Here is a 12,628-nt window from a genome sequence, read left to right as displayed (position 1 = left end):
CAAACAATATTTTCATTGGTTGTAACAATTTTTAGGTTCTAATTTGATTAGTGTGATGCTCCTGTTGGTTGGGGACAGTTTGCTTTCTGCACATCACTCAGTGGTGTGACGATCTCACGCTGACGTCGTCTGAGTGATCTCCTGGAGTCAAACACGCCACACTCAGCTAATGAAGAGAGTGTGGATCAAGAAGGAAAATGCTAAACTAAGAGAGACCAGCACTCTATTAACGGCCAAAATGCAACACTTTTGGCAGCTCAGGAAGTCCTGCTTTTGCATTTTTACACCTCTTTTTGTGCAGGAATAAGTTTTGAAATGCCTTTAAAACAGAAATATTCCTCTAATGACATGCGTGAGGTTTTAAAGTGTGAACTCCAACCTGTGGTTCCACATCCAGGACAGCGATTTTTCCCTGTTCGTGGATCTTCAAGATGGATGCGATTTTCGTTCCAAACATGTATCCCTGGAAGCTGCCGTACTCCAGGAGCTCATTCCCGCTGATGGACTTGGTCATAGCTTCGCTGGAGATGAAATAATATTCCTGTCCTTCCACTTCATCCCTACGCTGGGGTCTGGACGTGTCTGTGTGGAATCCAAACTTAACACACCGTTCTCTATAGACATCAAAACACGATGACTGTGAGGGAACTCACGTGGTATGGGGTAGGAGAACTTCTCGGGGTATTTGGTCAGTAATGCATTTTTGATATGGCTCCTTCCCACACCGTGTGCACCTACACGGAGCAAAATGTCAATGTTTGATTTGGGTGATTAACCAGACTTGGAAGCGATTTGCATAAATGCAATAAGGCTGAAGAAGAACTATGTATGTTTGTCAATAGAAAGGAACTCTGTGCAAATATACATCATCAGTATTACAGCTGAAGATTCCTGATCGCACCATTAACACATGTTGCAACACTGACAATATTCTAATAATTCACAACTGAAAGTTGTGCTTGTTAGGAAAAACTTTTTTTTTCCTCTTAACAGGGCTATTTGGCAGTATGGTGACTTAGTGGTTAGCACTGCTGCCTCACAGCAAGAAGGTCGTGGGATCGATTCCCACCAGTGGCCTTTCTGTGTGGAGTGTTTGCATGGGTCCCCCCCCACATTTAAAGACATGCAGGTTAGGTGAATTTGAAACTTTATAACTGTCCAGGTCTCCCTTGCAAAAGACATCTCGATCTCAATGAATATTAAATATTTTTAATTTTAAATTAAATATTCCACTACGATCGCCCATGATCCAAAAAAAGTGTAAAAAGTGGTTGAAACAGCTTCATCCAGCTTTCCTCCTAACAGGCTGGCTTATAAAGTGCAAATTTAACAACCCGCCTGAAAATGAAAGAAAGGAGCTCAAGTTGTTGACACAACAAACATTGTTTCCGCCTCAGATTTTTACCCCGATGGAACACAAGCAAACAAGTTTCAAGACGTAATCACTCCGAACACCCCATTTAAAGACGTCTGAACGTGAACAAAGCCGTTAAGACTACGAATACGTGGAAGTTACCGTGTACTATCAGCAAATTCGAGAATCAGGATGAAATTTTTAAACTGCTCAAAAATTGGATCCCAGTTTCAAATCTGGTGCAGATGATGGCCGCAACTACTACATATACCATGTCTGTTCAAGATGGATCAAGAAGTTACTGTGGTGCTTCAAAACATGACTTAATTTGCTATTTGAGATTAAACAAGAAGGAATAGCACCATAAAACTCAAGAACTGTAAGACACTCAAAAACCAAAATATTTATACATTAGTACTGGAAGGTCAAAGTTCTGCATGCCAAGAAAAAAAAATTCATGTATTTCTGACATTTATGAATGCCTTTAATATATATATATATATATATATATAAATCTGAATTTCAGGTTTCACAGGTAGTAAATGTACCAGAAGCCCTGAAATGCTTACACTGCCAGCTGGATGGCGACAAAAGCCACCCAAATGTGTGGCAAGGTCTTGGAAATAAAATATACTAACGGCAAAAAAAACAAAAAACAACATACAGTTGTGTCCCTGCCCTCATGGGCAACTTACTTGTAATAATAATAATAATAATAATAACATTAACTGACCAATGAGCACCAATGTCTTCCTGTGAAAAGCAGGCAGCCGCACAACCTCCTCATAAGAAATCACATCCAGCTGGTCAAAAACTGCAAGAGAAGGAGGCGAGTTATGGAGATAAAGTCTATGACAGAAAAGCGTGATGATCAGATGCACTCACTGGAGCTGTGTTTAGCCAGGTACTTGTCTTTGCACTTCTTTTTCTTTACGAACGGGCTGCAGGACAGAGTTTCTTTGCTCTTGGTTTTACTTGCAACCCTCCTGCAGCAGGAACATTTTTAAGGTGGAGACGGATTAGATCTGCTGGGTTTTTATTTTTTATGTCACAGTAGACCCGAGACAGGCTAGGAATAGTGCGACACATCGGCGTACCATTCTTGGAGCTCCGGAGATGGAATCAGTCCAGCGAAATCGGCGGCGCTGCTCTCCACTTTGCCCTGCCACCAGTTGGGATCCTGCTTATTGATGATCTGAAGGATGTCGCCAGTTTGAAACTTCAGTCCGGCCTCTTTGCATGGGATGAGGTCATCTTTGGTGGGATCATAGTCAAACTGAGCCCTCATGTACATCTGCAGGTTAGAAGAAAAGGACCAGGCACACAGTCATTGGATCACCGCAAACAAGCGCACAAGGGCACAAGTTCCCCTTTACAGAGATCAGCTTCAACAACAGCCATATAACTGTTGGTGGCTTCTGGGCTTGCTACACAAATACAAGCTCATTCATTATTTGCTTCATTGGCGGCTCCAAAGATTTGTGATGTGTGTGTGTATGGGTGGGGGGTTGTTTTATTGGTGAGACGATGTATTTGAATATAAAAATGTGTTAATCTGCAAGTGCCAACTAGAAAGTATTCACTCACATACACAATAAAAAAACCCCAAGCTAACAAACCTAACTGTTAAAGATCACATTTTTTATTTGGAAAAATACATGCGATCCACCAACAGAATATATAATAATCTGATCCTCCTCTTCTAATAATTTCTTGTATTCATCTGTGTGTCTGTCACGTAGAGGTTTCCGGACTACCTCTCAGTGATTGCTGGGCCGATCTGCTGGAACGTAGCCTGCTAGGGGGTGGAGCAGTGCATACTTAATTATTGTCTAGATCAGGCCAGAACCCTGAAAGTTACTGGGGTCAGAAAATACCCACTTTCACCCCTTATGGGACCCAGCTCAGTCAAATTTGGAACGTGGCTTGTGTTTGGCTGTGTAGCCAGGTACATGCCCGAATTAGGTTGCGAACGAGCCAGAACCATGAAAGTTATTGGGATCAGAAAAATACACCTCCTCCCAAAAAGGACAGTTTTCAGCCTTTCTATGGTCAAAACACAAACTGTATTTATCTGTAAATCTGGTGTGATTATCTTCAGTGTCACGAGTGTCATTTCTACTTTCTACATTTTCATAAATCACAGATTTATTTTAAAAGAAATTGTTCAGTCTTCACCAGAAACTTTTTTAATCACAGGTTTTCCTCCTAGTTTATTATAAATAATAATCACAAAAACACACAGCTAGCAACAACACCAGGAGGTCAGGATAGACGCTGCTGTCCTCTAGATGGTGCTATTCTCCAACACTCTTTCTGAATGTTAGACATCCTCCCATTTCTCAAGTTCAACGACTTGATGACAAGGACATGACTGTTAATTACACTAGCACAGGAAAGCAAATGGAAGCGGGCCAAAAGTGGTCGGAGAGCACACAAACATCGGGCATGTAGAGAAAATGTTACATCAACCTTTAAACAGTCACATTCACGAACAATAAAATTTTCTCTTATCTGATACTTTAGCATAGGCCCTGAATGTACAGCTGGAGGTCTGACCCCAATTGTTAACAGATTCTAGTCTACAGCCACCATAAAGACCCGCCCCAGAGCCGTGATAATTTACTTTCAATCGTCACTTGTTGTGAGATAACGCTACAATAAAAACTTTGCAACATCCAGTTACGTACCTTTGTTCATGTGATAAGCGCATTTTGCACTTTATGACCACCACAAAGAGAACAGATTTTTTTGTGTTCAAAGTCCTAATGTCAGTATTTTTTACCATTCGCTGTCCAGGAGACCTAAAAGTTACAAACACAAATCCCACACTTTGCGTGCATGCACATATTTTCAATAAATACACAGATCGGGACTTCAAACACACATATTTCAGAGCTTAGACTTTTAACTGTAAAATTCAACCTGTAACAAAACACACAGGTTCGTGTTTTAATCTCACAAATCTCACAAAAGTAATAACATTGTGATGATAATAAATTTATCCTACAGGCAGAAATAAATCATAACGGCCTAATTTAGTGGCTTATTTCAGCAGCCTGTAAATGTAAAACTGAAACAAAGAGGTGTCTAAAAACAAGATTAAAAACACCAAATCTGAGGGAAATGATCTTGCTGCATGGGAAGAAAATTTTCTTGGCAAGATGGTCATAATTTAAGATTGTTAATCTAGAAACAAGCATGTCGAACACTTAAATAAGACATTAACCCTTAAAACAAGATAAATTATCTCACACTTCTAAATCTAAAGTTGTTTTTTGTTTTATCTTGGTACATTGCAAATTATTTGGTTCTTACCAAGATTTAAAAAAAAACTTGATATTTCTAGACTTAACTATATTCATTCAAGACATTTTCTCAAGTGAAATGATCTGTCCATGCAGCGAGATCATTTCCCTCAGATTTAGTGTGTTTATCTTGATTTTAGACACCCCATTTTTGCAGTGCACAAAATAAAACCCAAACATAACCGTCAGTTATCTCACATACGACACATGTGAACGTGTGTTTTCTTCACAGGCTGCATTTATTGTACTGGTTAAAAGGACAAACTAAACAAGTGCAGCATCACTGGGAACGAACACAACTACAAAAATATGAAAGGAGTCAAAACTAAAACTAGATCTAAAATAAACTGCCATCAGGGACCACAGCAGTGACGACAAAGAGTCTATTTTTTTCTTCTTCCGTGCATCCCATAATATTCCACATTGTGACTGACAGCAGTTTTAAAGCCAGCAGCCATTAACCGTGTTCGACAAAGTTAACACAGTTAATGGCTGCTGCAGAAAAATGACGCGCTGTGGCCAGCAGATGGCAGCGGGAAACACACACACACACACACACACACACACACACACACACACACACACACACACACACACACACACACACACACACACACACACACACACACACACACACACACACACACACAAAGTGTTTCTGAGTCAGAGAAAAACTACTGGAAGAAGATACTGAAAGGTTGACAAATAGTCACCTGATTGGCGGCTGGCTAATAAGGGAAGAACCTAATAACGAACAAAAACTTTTAAACATGTTTGAAAAGAGAAGCACATTTATTATGAACGCATCACAAACAAATAGACTGTATTACCTGGCAGACTTTGGAGCGATTTTGGGGGTTGGGGATAATTTTCATGGTGATCACTCCATTGGCTTCTTTCTGTACATAAAGTCCACAAGAATTTTACTCCTATTTAAACCGAAACCGATCAGAAACCAGAGTGTTATTTTGAAAGTGCTGCCTGACCAGGATCTTCTGCAGCTGATCAACTGTTTGGTTCAACACGCTTTTTCCGTTGATTTCGGCGATTTCGTCACCTTCACGTAAAGATCCTGCAGAGAAGAAGAGAAAACACTAAGTATAACACCACCATGTCGGCCCGCTGTGGGCCACCGTGGTGCTGCAGTGCACCGCTGCAATGCATCCCTGCAATATGCCACTGCTATGTGCCACTGTGCTGCAGACTGCTGCATTCAAGACACTACTGAACCACCATGGGTCCTGGATGGCTATCATCCTGTCAAACAACTGGTCCATCCCCACGTGTCCAAAGTAACCACCTATCTGAAACCTAGGTGTACCTTTGGTCTTCTTCAGCACCTTCATGTTCGATGATGACAAAAGGAACGCATCACATGGCCAAAATGTCCCACCTGATGGTTCCTCACACTCCTCACTCGTTCATTCTTCAGAAAATCATTCTGCAAAGGTACCCATGGATCCTCTAAGGAACCTCGTGTCAAAGATATGTGGTCCTCATCTTCGGTCACTGGTCAGCAGTGGTGGGCACTGTTCAGCTAATCCGATAACCGATAATTACTGAAGCTAATGTTTTGTTAGCAGATTAGCTTTTCAGATAAGTTTTAAAACCATCATCGGACCAATTATCTTCCGATGAATTTAGTTCCGATAACTTTCAGTCCGCTAACATTTTTTTGCTGCTAAAATGAGCAAAGTTTAACAGTCAAAAACGTTTGTAAACCCTAAATTCAAACATTTTAATCACTGTCATGTGTAGATCAGTGGTTTATGGCAGACTTGCTGTCGCATGCTGATGATGTCATCATTAAAAACAAGACATGATTGGCTGGTTGACACAGAGACCATTGTGGGTAGTGTAGTTCAGGTTCACTTTGGGCATTACACTGTTACCGTCCACTCGAGACAAACAAAATGGACTAATTTTAACAATATTTTATTTTATTTCATTGTGGCACGGGTTAATTTAATCACCAAGACTCGGTGGGAGAGAGGAACTCCCACGGCACAGCTGCAAGGACTTCTCTTCACCGTTTACACACCGTTTTGGATAATCAGGACGCTTTATGTGGAATATTTTCTACAGAATTTAATGAATCCCACTGAAATGAACATGTAAGAATTTATATTTACCACGTCTTTTACTCTGCCAATCAATGCATTAATGGACGTATTTTGGTTCAAAGCGTGTGAAAAAAGCAGCAGCTTTTAGTTCGTAAATGACGGTGTATATAATACCGAGATAAACTGTGACTTCTAATACTGTGTTTTGCAGCTTTTGAAAGATGATGACAGTGCTTGGGGTTTTATTTATTTTTTTATTCATTCATTTTTCATGCGTTCTTTTTGTGTTTGTGATCCATGAATTTACCTAGCAGCCCCTGACGCGCTTAAAGTGAAACTGGTTTATCAGAAGCTGACAGTGTAATCTGATGTGGCTGCATCTGAATCAATACTAAAAGTTATCAGTTATCTGTAATAAAGATAAATTTCTTAGCAGTTTATCGGTTTAGGGTCATAGATAGTGCCAAGATAACTTTTCAGGCATCGTATTAATGGTTATCGAAGCTAACTTTTTGGTTAGCTGTGCCCACCACTGCTGGTCAGCATCCAGGTCTGACAACCTTAAATTAAGACAAAGAAACACCAGGACCCTAAAGAATGCAACTATCACTCTCCTGCAAAGATATTGGCATCACCAAACACTTCTTTCCACGACCTCATGGGCTTTTAAAAAGTGCTTCCCAGGCATCTCTCGATCTCATAGGTCGAGGCCCCAGAGACATGAAAGTCTCTACAAGTTCAACACTTTCACCATATGTAGATAAATTTCTGACAGCAAAGCCCAAGAACTCAGTGAAGCCTGGATTGATCCAGGACGACCACAAACATAGACACTCGTGCTCTGGAGTGTTTTGGACGTCAGGAAAAGGCCCTGGCTTTGCCAAACATCTCTGCCCATGGATGCCATAATTCCATGTCGTGGTGATGAGCGGCACCAGTATGATCCCAAACCTGACGAGACCTTAACCCAAAATTATTTACCTTGTGCCCCCCCATCTCAAATAAAAGACACACAATTAGATTGTCAAACAATTTCAATTTTGAGGAACTGAAGCAGTTATTCAGTCGTAACTCAAATGAATGGTTGCAATAACAGAGCCAGTTTGAAACCAACGTCCATCTGAGGTGCGTTGCTTTTGGCCAAGTTGAGTCTGTATTTTATGACAGAGTCCTTACCGTGCCTGTGGATCATGCCCCCGTGTAATATTCTGGCCACAATGCACTTCTGCTTATCGTTGAGTCTCAGCGTCACCCCCTGCAGGAAGAGAGCGGTCAGTGAGACGAAGACATCAGCTGTGGAAGTAGAAAGTGTGTCTGACATACCAGTGGCTCTGAAGAATTCTTCTCAAACGCTATCTCCATCATCCTCGTCAGCTCCCGGCCGTTCATGTGTCCAGCACTTCCGTTAGAGAAAACCTCGGCGCCTTTGTTCTCACAGGTTTGCATAGCTGCCTGTTTATAAGAAGAAGAAACAAACAGAGCCACCGGATTACTTTAGTTCAGAAACAAACTCATTGGTCAAAAATAAAAACAATGATGTCTGAGGTTTGTTAAATTTTTTGGAGTTTTGGGAAACTATACATTTTTAGAATGGTTTGAAATGAGGAATCCAAAAAAACAATGTTTTTATTTTTTCAAAAGGTTGTTATGGCAGCCATCTTTGATTTCAAAAAGTGGGGACATTTGGAAATAGTCAGGTTCCTTGTGTAATTTCATTCATGGTTTTAGGAGATTTGGTAAGCTGTACATTTTTAGAAATCTTATGAAATGAAGAATCCAACAATGTTTCCTTTTTTCAACCCCAAAGGTTTTTATAGTGGCCATCTTGGATTTCTAACTACCTTTGGACTTCCTGGACTTCTGGTTAACCCTGGATCATGACTGAAGTGACTAAATAAGACTTTTGAAGGTGAGAATCCAGAGATACTAACAAATGACTGAAGCTGATGAACAGCAATAGTGTTTGCTGCCATTTTGGATTTTTTCATTGTGCATACCTGAAGTCGATGACTTATGGGATGTTGGAACCTGATCCATGTGGGTGCTTCTTCCTTAGTAATCAGATCCAGATATTTGTAACATGGAAACATGTATTCTTGGAATTTGTAATAAAAATTATGAACCCTTAAAGGACATGTCTCATGTTTTGTAACATCCCAGTTAGTAAGACAACATAAAGTGCTCATGATTGTAAGTGTCTCTACACAAATGTGCTAATAATTAGTGGTCTCTGGTGTATTTTATTCCTCTCACTCTGAGCGTTAGCAGATGCATTTCCAGAAAACATTTCACTTGGCAATCCTCTGCATTTTTCAGTGTGTGACGTCCTAATTAGCAAAACAGGAACATCGCCATGACTGACAGACAGAGGGAAAAGAACTTGCTCCGTCCAAAAACGAAGCTTCTGAGCTGCTGTTTGAAAGTGATGGCTTGGATTTACAGAGAGGAGACGACATGCTTCAGAAACTGTTAACTTTTTCAGAGTGTCTGATTTTGGAGCCTGTAGAGATGTGCTGATTACTGAAGCTGTGGACATGGACGCAGGACATCTGACACTGTTTTTAATAGACTGCCTGGACACAGAGATAGATTTGTTACTTTGGAAAAAGTCAGAATACATCATTTCCAGGAGTTCATGGGCGTTATTTTACGTGCCACAATCCAGAGAAAGGCAGAGCTGCAGTCGGCGATTTCACACACGCGTGTTTCTTTGATCGCGTGAAGTTTACATTTGGAAATCAATCCACAACACGATGGTGAGTCTGGCATGTTCAGGATTTTATCCCTTTTGTACTTTGTGGCTAAATTTCTATTTTTTTGTTTTACTTTGAGTGTAAATTTGGAGCTGTGTATGTGTGCTGTGAAGCTCGCTATGTGAGTGTGTGCGTGCGCGCATGCACTGTGCAGCTGTCAAGATGCTCATTTGCCCCTGGCAGCAGATGTATTTTTTTTAGATCTTATTGATAACAATACTCATAATTAATGGTGCACAAAGCTGAACCTGGAGCAGAGATGGTTATTGACAGGCTGCGTTTATGATTCATGGCCATGCAAGTGCACAGAAACCTTCTTGGAGCTGCAGATTTTACCATGACTCCATCAAAATTAACAGATATCACTTAAAAATGAGTCATCATAACACGACATCACACTTATGTCAACTTTGGAATTAATCTGTGCCTCCATTCGTTATCAGCTGCATTCCACTGAAGTGCGACGTCACTTGTCGGAAACACCCGAGTACTCACGAGTGCTGTTTTCGGACATCTCCGTAGCTGTTTGTTACAAATGCTGTATACTTTGAAACCAGTCACGGAAGTGCACAAAGTCACCCCAGTGGATCATCGGATTGGTCACTAACAACCTAAATCTTATTTGTTATGATTTTGGTGTGACATGTCCTTTAAACCCAGAACGGTGCTGTTATTTAACTGTGTAACACCAAGTTGACCCAAAAATAACCAGAAGACAAGCAAGTAAAAAATTAGTTTCCCAATGTTGCCAATTTTGGAAATACAAGATGGTTACCATAACAACCTTAAAAAAAAAGGAAACATTGTTTTGTTTTTTTTATTCCTCATTTCATGAGTTTTCCAAAAAATGTAACATTTACTAAATCTCAAAAAAACAAAATAACACATGGAACCTGACGAACAGCTCTTGGTGCACTCATGAGCGATCAGATACTCTTCATCTGCACATTCAACATATGTTGGTGGTTGAACATTAACCCAGAGTTATTACTGCTCATTATGCACGCACGGTGATCACCAGCACTGGGTTCATATGACCCTGGAGACCACAAGGATGACTGGAACCTCCAACAAGGTGATTTATGTGTTTCTGAATACAAGGAAGTTTGTCTGTTTTATACAAAAAAACTAAACTATCACTCGTCTTTTTTTAAAATCTATTTTCTATTTTCAGTATCTTTATGAAATGAAACAAAAAATAAATAAATAAAAATACAAATTTTGACTGAAAATTTTCTGGATCAGCTGTGAATTTATACATTCAACCATCAATTCTGTATATATTTACACCACCAGGACGTTGTAACCTGTAGTTGGGACAATGGTTTGAAGTACAGGGAGTACTGGGAGGAAACTGGCCACCATCAGTAAGCCTTGGACCCCCACCCCCCAAAGGAAAAAATGGATAAAAACAACAGTTGGGAGGGGTATAAAATATTTCATATTTCTTTGGTTCTTACCTGTAATTGTAAATATTAAAATATATTTGCCATATTTATACCTGGAAGGATCTTTTAGCATGATTTCAAACACCCCTAAAGTGGACCAAACCACTTCTTAATGTCAGCTGAACCTCTGGTGGGCCCACCTCCAATATGCTCCCATGACCTTTGAACGTTTAAGCTCAAAACCCATCAGCTTAGACACAGACCAAGTTTGATGACAATCGGGCAAAGAGAACAGACGTTAAGGCACTCACATTTTACAAAGTACACTACACTGACCTTGACCTTTGACCTTCTGACTCCAAAATCGATAAACTTCTTGGGATTCGTTTGTGTAACACATACACCAAGCTTGGTGACAATCGGGCTGGTAGAACTGAAGTTATTTTAATCCCAAGTGAAACATCATGTGACTGACTGACTGATTTTGTTAGTGTGCACATTGCTGCCAAACCTGCACAGAAAACTGTCTCAGTAAATTGCAGATTAAGCCTTCTGCCCGTGCCAACAGGGTGTGACAGGGATTTTTCTGTGTGCCACTGCAGTAACTTGGCAGTTATGTAACAACCATGTTGTTGTTGCTGCGGCAGTAGGAAGGTACATGCACATGCAGCGTCACAGTCGAGAGATGAAATTACATCCTGTGTTGAAAAGAGTCCACATTAAGATCCCTGCACACGCTCAGATTTATTTTTAATGTCCTACACTTATTTCTACAGCAAACATCATCATATCAGACAGAAACTAAACACCTGATCATGCTTCGTTTGACGATATAGATTTTTCTGAACTGTTTTAGACATTCTGCCACTGGGAACAAGTGGTTCAACCTTGGAGAAGATCAAGATGTGGATTAGTCAAGGATAAATGTCATTTTTCCACCGGCATGATCAAATGCCAAGGACATTGCACAAGTCAATCTCGGAAGTGCCACATGTATGCACATCCACCCATATTCAATTCTGTATGGCAACCACCCAGATGGACAACAAGTCCATCTCCACCTTTCCATCTATCTGCTGCAGCCAGGTGAACCATGGAGGCCTCCCTCAGGCTTCTCCAGCCGCTGGAGTCTTCAGCGCTGAGGCGCCATAGTGTTACAACGTCAAGAGCTGACGTTCCCTCACACTGCAACTAAGTTCTCCTCATCTGAATCTCCCCAAGTAACTGTTCATCTGGCACAATGTTGTTCCAGTCCAGGCCGTCACTGGAAGCCTGGTGGATTTTAGTCCTGACCCACACAGTTGGATAAGGACGCTGGCTGGTGTGGAGCCAATTACCATCCCAGAAGAATGTGACCATGTGCTCCTCAACCTGTCCTAGCATATAAGAGCGGGACAATTTTCAAGAATTCCCCTCCAATTCTTGACTAAACTACAAATTTAAAGTCATAGTCGTGTACACTCGGCGGCTGAGAGTTGAACTTTGGAGTCAATCAGGGAAGGCAGGAGGCACAGCTGAAAACTCTGACTGCTCTTGTTTGCAGCAAGAGGGCGCTGCTGAGAAAAGGACCTGGAGAACAGTTAGGTGGACGCGCATTTGTGATTTTATGACTTCATCGACTTGATGAACTGCAGCTTTTTGTAAAATCGACCATCCGAGCAAACAACAGGCAAAAACGCTTGAAATGAACATTACCCTTAAAATGTTCATATATTTTTTATCTTTCCCTGTTGCCTTGACAACCTGGTGTTCTTCAGACCTC

The 12,628-nt window shown here is 40.8% G+C and overlaps 1 protein-coding gene across 1 annotated transcript in view; it reads right to left on the bottom strand.

The window, feature by feature from the left end:
* mpp1 (membrane protein, palmitoylated 1) overlaps positions 1–12,628 on the bottom strand; it is a 30,992-nt gene that overhangs the window by 4,489 nt on the left and 13,875 nt on the right. The window contains exons 2-10 of the mRNA XM_034177720.1: positions 8,049–8,177; positions 7,902–7,980; positions 5,649–5,734; positions 5,493–5,561; positions 2,452–2,648; positions 2,240–2,340; positions 2,088–2,168; positions 654–734; positions 380–582 (exon numbers count right to left, since the gene is read on the bottom strand). Coding sequence (XP_034033611.1) covers positions 380–582; positions 654–734; positions 2,088–2,168; positions 2,240–2,340; positions 2,452–2,648; positions 5,493–5,561; positions 5,649–5,734; positions 7,902–7,980; positions 8,049–8,177 — 1,026 coding nt within the window. The remainder of the gene's footprint in view (positions 1–379; positions 583–653; positions 735–2,087; positions 2,169–2,239; positions 2,341–2,451; positions 2,649–5,492; positions 5,562–5,648; positions 5,735–7,901; positions 7,981–8,048; positions 8,178–12,628) is intronic.

This window comes from Thalassophryne amazonica, chromosome 9, assembly GCF_902500255.1.
Source record: "Thalassophryne amazonica chromosome 9, fThaAma1.1, whole genome shotgun sequence".
NCBI classification, from domain to species: Eukaryota; Metazoa; Chordata; class Actinopteri; order Batrachoidiformes; family Batrachoididae; genus Thalassophryne; species Thalassophryne amazonica.
This window is presented reverse-complemented; position numbering and strand designations above follow the sequence as displayed.